At 41.2% G+C, this 6,650-nt stretch overlaps 1 protein-coding gene across 1 annotated transcript; it reads right to left on the bottom strand.

The window, feature by feature from the left end:
- Positions 1-640: 640 nt before the first annotated feature.
- LOC121851967 (alpha-1,3-mannosyl-glycoprotein 4-beta-N-acetylglucosaminyltransferase C-like) lies at positions 641-5,849 on the bottom strand. The gene is given in 3 exon segments (XM_042346026.1): positions 641-1,110; positions 1,113-1,775; positions 5,690-5,849. Coding segments are annotated over 3 exon segments (1,293 nt in total).
- Positions 5,850-6,650: the final 801 nt, after the last annotated feature.

Below are 6,650 nucleotides of genomic sequence, written 5' to 3' on the forward strand. Positions count from 1 at the left end.
CTGTGTTGTAATAATCATATTAAGTATAATCCAGTGTGAAAACACACATTGTTGACCACAGAGCATGACTCAAAATACAGGTGACCTGACACTGGATTATATTGTAGATAAATATTACAACAGGTTTAAAGCTATCCTACTTAAATTCCTGTGGACGCCCATGATATTCGGTATATTATAAACATAGTATCCATGTTTATACTGTGAAATTCCTTTATTAACTGAATATTTTGCACCTGTTGACATTAATTTTTAGCAGAAAAAAATTAGGCCAACTACGCCGCGATGTGCGGTGTTTATTTTTGCAAGTAAATACAATACTTTACGTAAATACATTCTTAGAAATGTTGAGAAAATTAATTAACGTTCATATTCCCTCTGAACGTGCATGGGCATTGAAATAATGACATCTTCGTTTTTTTTTTTACAGGAATATTTTTTTCCTCGAATTTGCGCCTTGTGTAACTTGGCGCACTAGGCGGTCTCGCCTGCATGAAGGAGCTGCCCTGGTCACTCGGAAATGGCAAAATAATTGGGGAAATTACATTTTTGGGTGGGACTTTACCGTACAATTACATGGCCAGGGTTTAACGTTAAAGTAAAAAAACATGGAATGTTGCACGCGAAAGAAAAGGAAATATTACTTTGGAACAAGGAAAATGCTGATACTCCGAATAATAAGCCATTCGGTTTGGTTCCTAATCACATTTATACGAATACAGTCAATTTTAAATGGTATAGTCTCACTTAAAGTTTGTGCTCTGAATTCTCCATGTACAAAATGTCCCAACATCTTAAACGATGAGCATGATTGTTCTTTGGCATGACTGCCAACTTCCAAATAGCCGGCTTTAAGACCGTCATTTTTTCTATCAACGGAGCTCGTTAGAACCTCAATTGCATCCACTTTCTGAGGCTCCACGAATTTCAACGTGAAGTAATCTCCTGCAACGGGCGTCTTTCCCCAGAAGTAGCCACTTTCAGTGCTGTAGGCTTTCTCCGGCCGGTAGTCTTCGAATACCTTGATGTTTGTGTGAAAGGTGGCGGCAGGGTTATCGGCCACATTTGCGGTACTCTCCTGGAAATCGCCGTCCTTCAATTCATTCGATCGCCTTTGAAGGATGAGTAGAGGCCCATGTGCTGAAATAACGCCGGCTTGAAATTTATGGGATTGTTTTGTGTTAGAATAACACGGAAGTGTGTCAGAAGCCAATCGCATGGCATCTCCTGGTAGAACAAGAGAAGGAATTGAGCAAGGGTGGGGAGGTCATGACTATGGTAGAGCTTGCCAATGTAGCCCAGTCGGGAGAATTCCAAAATGACCCAGTATGTATTTTGTCGTGAAGCAATGGCCTTTTGGATTGTGGTAAAAAAATTCTTTGCACATTTCAGATCATCTTCCAGCATGAGGTAGTAGTCAGCAAGGTTGGCACAGAAGCTAAGTAAGAAGGAGTAGTCGGCGTTCTGCTTGGAGCGGAAGCGCACTCGATCCGGAGGGTCATTGTAGTTGGCCTTGAGGCCCTCAAGAGAGGGGTAGATCTCCTCTGGTGCGTGGATCAATAGAAGTCGCTTGGCTAGCACATGGCTGGGGAACATTTTCGTAATTAGACGTGCCGTCATCTCGCACCACGCCATGTTAAAGTCGCACAAGTGCACCACTACTACCATCTGCTGAAGTTCCGTTGAGCTTGATTGCTCAAATATGGACCTCAGGGTGTCTATCAAGTATGGCTCATGTTTCCGCTTTACGGAACAAAGGCCAATCGCAAGAAACTCTGAAAGACACAAAAAGCATACAGTTACATTGGGCAAGTACTCGGGGTATACAATCGTTTTTGTTGAAAATGTAGAGTTATATGGCTCTTTTTCAGAAGTGACCTGGCCATAAATGATTGCTCAATGAAGTGGCTTATCATGTGGAAATGTATGGCAGCCATATACTCTAAAGCCATGTTTCTAAATGTGGAGGGAAAAACCGAAGGTCCTGGAGAAAAAGCTATGCGACCACAGGGAGAATATGCAAACTCTGGTCAGTACTATATCTATGTATTTTAAAATAGAGTGAAAACAACACATTATAAATAGGACAACCAAGATGGTGAAAAATTAGCCAAAAGATGATAATTATCTGAAAAGAATCACAATCTCCATTGTGGAATTAATCGTTATACACAAATACTTAATCGTGATTGAAGGTGTAATTACTTCATTCACGATTTATTTATTTCATTTTGGAAGCAAATGGAATTGATAGTGGTTGCAGGTATAGGAAGTATATTTACAAATCAGTTATAATTGCTGTATTTTAATGTGTTTGCATGTGATGCATAACATTGAGTGTCCACATTAGTATTATCTAGTTATTGAAATATGCTTACAATTGCTCAGGATCAGATACAAAAATCAATCCAACTCAGATCCATATTATCACAGATCAAATCAGATCAGTTGACCTTCATCACATCCGTAACTCTCTCCTCTACACCTTCCCCAAATCCCTTGTCTTCAAATTACAGACGCTCCAAAATACTGCTACCAGTCTCCGCACCCGTAAATGAGGGCACATCACCCCAATACTGCCGTCCCTCCACTGTCTTTCAATCCAATCCTGGATCAATTTTAAAAAACACATTCACAGTCTGCTAGATTCTCCATGGACCCATCCCTGCTTACCTCTTACCTCTCATCACACACCTAGCTCGACTTTCAGCCACACACTTTTCTTGCTGTTCCCAGTGTCAGTGATGCGAATTACACATCGCAACGGTTTAGGTCAGTATCTTGACTTTACATTTCATCATCTCAAGCGTTGAAGCCACCTTACGGATGTCAATGTCTTGCGAACACAACACATCAGCTTTTTTACCGAAACAAATCGAACCAAAATGTATACTCAACTCTTTTCTGTTAAGACGATATTTTTCGTGATGTTGGTGAAGAGTAGACTTGTGTAATTAAACAGCAGTATTGGGGAAGCAGCCTTGTCTTGTTTTGACTGTGATGACTCAGAGATGACGTCCAGCAGTTGTTGCTTCTTTGCCGGGGAGTTTACTTGCCTCTGAGTGACGAACACAATACACAGTTCATTATCATAAGGAATTAATACAAAAATAAACAGGAAACAACCATAGATCCATACACCCCATCACATCTGGCAGAAATAACGGTGATTCCTTCTGACAGAGTGCAGAAGCATTTGCATTGAAAGACAACGCTCGATTGTTTAACCAATACTCCACCATCCGCATGCGCATACACACACATGCCCTGATTGGCAGCGAATTCTGGTGCCAGGTCGCATATGAGATGTGAAAATGATGCCATGCCCCGGTACTCCAGTAGAAGGTGCCTGTGAGCTGCAGGGGATTCTTCCTCGCAACAGATTTGTAACAATTTGCCTTCCCAGTGTTTCGATGACCTTTCACGATTTGTAGTTGCAGTAAGATTAAATAATTGATTCGTATTTGTTTCATTATCATCATATCTATTGCATTTAGTGTTTAGAACATTTATGTGTAGAGTATTTGGCTGTTATACATTTTCACGTGATAAATCCACTTCGTTGAGCTATTATTTTAGGCCAGGTCGCTTCTGAAAAAGAGCTACATAGCTCAGTAGGCCTTACCTGGTAAAATATAAATTGTTTATAGTTTGAAAATAGTATTTACTAAACATAATTTTTTTATACCGTTTAATCCACTTCATTGCTCAAAATATGAAGTTGGTTTCTAACTAACATTAACCATGTATAATTGACTCTTACACACAAGATTTGGTACCTCGTAAGTGTAATAGTCGATTAAATCAATGCACAATTACACACCTATTTGACATTCTTCTAGAGGCGCCAAATCTCAAAACACCTGGATACAAGGACAGGTGTTTGTGTATGCTCAGAAAGTACTGCATTAACATTTATTGCGTAGAACATGGCAGCAGCGGACTGCATCGTTTACGTAAACAAATGTGGCATTACGCTTTGGTTCTTTCGGTAAAGTCACGTAGAAGGGAAAAACAATTTTAAAAATGTACCGGAAGAACCAAGAGTATGAATCGCTGCAATCACGAAAGCTTTAAATCTAAAGGTGTCATTGTTATTTATATTTAAAATCAACAAAGCAAATCGTTAAATGAGAATACCAAAATGAGGGGAATAAAATCATTAAAAAATATGCAAGATGACACACATTACCAGTTATTCTGAATGCCTGTTTTCTCTATACCAGTCTAAACTAATGAAGCTTTCGAAAATACCAAAGAAACAAAGGAAAAATCGCATGAATAAGCATGGATTATGTAACCCTTTTCAACATGCGGTTGTCCTCAAAAGTATTTAATTCATGACAATAACGGTAGCGCTCGTGCCAGGCTCAGTTAGCAGCAGTGCGTCTGTAGCCAGTAATGAGACCCACAGACCAGCACACCAGCAAGTACTGGATCGCGTTTCCAAGTTATGGGCAACCCTTTGATCAATTTGGCCAGTTTTCTATAACTTTTTACAAATGTTCAGATTTGATCATCTTTAGTGGAATTATCGTGGCTCCGTGTAACAGACAGACGGATGGAAAGAGCTAATGCATAAAATGCGTTTCACCTTCGTTTTAAAATGCCAGAATTAACCATCGGCACACTTCGGTACAAGTGCACACCAAGTCATGAGTCCAGACCCTAATCATAACCCTACTAGCCAACCAAACATTACTGTAACAGTGTTATAAATGGCGATGTATATTTTTTATTAAAATTGGATGATAATAATAATAAGACCTCCATGCCTTTAGATCAGTTGAATGAGTAATTGAATTATAGTTACCGTATTATGCAGCGGCTATCACTTATTACTGCTGAAAACCGTATACAGTAATATATCGGTTAACGCAGGAATGTCCAAAGTCCGGCCCGTGGGCGAATCATGGCTCGTGGTCAGATGTCATACGGCCCGCAGCTTCGGTCTTATAATGTGTTATTTATGGCTCGCTAGCTCTGTCAGAATAAATAAATCATAAAACTTTAAAGATGTAATTCCTCCTTTCACCACACGGTGGCAGCACCATTATAATGCTATCTGGCTCTGCATCCGTGCCGCGAACCCTTCTCGAATATTTCTGCCATGGCGACTGCAAAAAAAAAGAGAAAAGTTGACAGTGAGGGCCGCCGCTTTCAGGAGCGGTGGGAATTACAATACTTCTTCACTGAAATCGAGGCAATTGTGTTTGTCTAATTTGTAAAGAGACGGATGCCTTGTTTAAGGATTTCAACGTAAAGAGACACTACGAGACTAAACATGCTACAACATACGACAAGCTAACAGGGAGTGACCGCGCTGAAAAAGTGAAGCAACTTCAAGCTGCTCTGGCATCGCAACAGCGATTCTTCACGCGGGCCTGTGAGTCAAAGGAAAACATCACCAAAGCCAGCTACGAAGTGGCCATGTTAATAGCTAAACATGGCAAACCTTTTACTGAAGGTGCGTTTATCAAAGACTGTGTCATGAAAATGGTGGAGAACATTTGCCCCGAGAAGAAGCAAGAATTTATGAATGTTTGCCTGGCACGCAACACTGTGGCACGGAGAGTTGAGGACATATCGTCAGATATTCAGAGACAACTGGGGGACAGGGGAGTGGCTTTTGATTATTTCTCATTAGCCTGCGATGAAAGCACCGATGCATCTGACACTGCACAACTACTTATTTTTTTAAGAGGAGTTGATGACAACATGAACGTGACAGAGGAGCTGCTTGACCTCAAAAGCCTTAAAGGGCAAACCAGAGGAACAGATTTATTCGTTTCTGTTTGTGAAGCTGTTGATGATATGAAACTACCATGGAGTAAAGTTTCTGGGATCATTACCGATGGTGCGCCTGCCATGGCTGGTGAGCGAAGTGGATTGTCCACACTGATCTGCAATAAAGTCAGCGAAGAAGCAGGCAACGCTATTAAACTTCACTGTATCATTCACCAGCAGGCTCTCTGCGCCAAACATCTCAAATTTGACGATGTTATGAAACCAGTGGCAAAGGCAATCAATTCTATTCGCTCTAAAGCTCTATACCACCGACAGTTTCAGCAGTTCTTGCGTGACATCCAGGCTGAATACGGTGACGTAATATATCACAACGATGTGAGGTGGCTAAGTCGGGGGTCCGCACTGCAGCGATTTTTCTCTCTCAAAGAGGAAATTGGACATTTTTTGGGTGAGAAGGGACAACCAATGGAAGAACTGTCCGATCCTGTATGGCTGGCAAATCTGGCTTTTTTGGTTGACATAACGAAGCATCTGAATGCGCTGAATGTTAATCTTCAAGGAAAAGATGCAGTGGTGAGCCAGCTATATGCTCACATCAAGGCCTTTGGAACCAAACTGCAACTTTTCCAAAGACACTTGTCCCAAACAGAGCCCTGCACCGCGCACTTCCCAGCTTTGAAAGAGGTCATTGACAGTTTCCCACAGGACAACATCGGTGCGCAAATGAAGAGTTATGCAACAGCTATCGCATCTCTTTCTGTGGAATTTAACAAACGCTTTCGGGACTTTGCAGTTATTGAAAAGGACATGTTGCTTTTCTCTTCTCCCTTCTCCGTGGACCCTGATGATGCTCCTCCACAGCTGCAGCTGGAGCTCATTGAGCTGCAGTGTGACGATGAGTG

The sequence above is a fragment of the Callorhinchus milii genome, unplaced genomic scaffold (assembly GCF_018977255.1).
Source record: "Callorhinchus milii isolate IMCB2004 unplaced genomic scaffold, IMCB_Cmil_1.0 Scaffold254, whole genome shotgun sequence".
Classification (NCBI taxonomy): Eukaryota; Metazoa; Chordata; class Chondrichthyes; order Chimaeriformes; family Callorhinchidae; genus Callorhinchus; species Callorhinchus milii.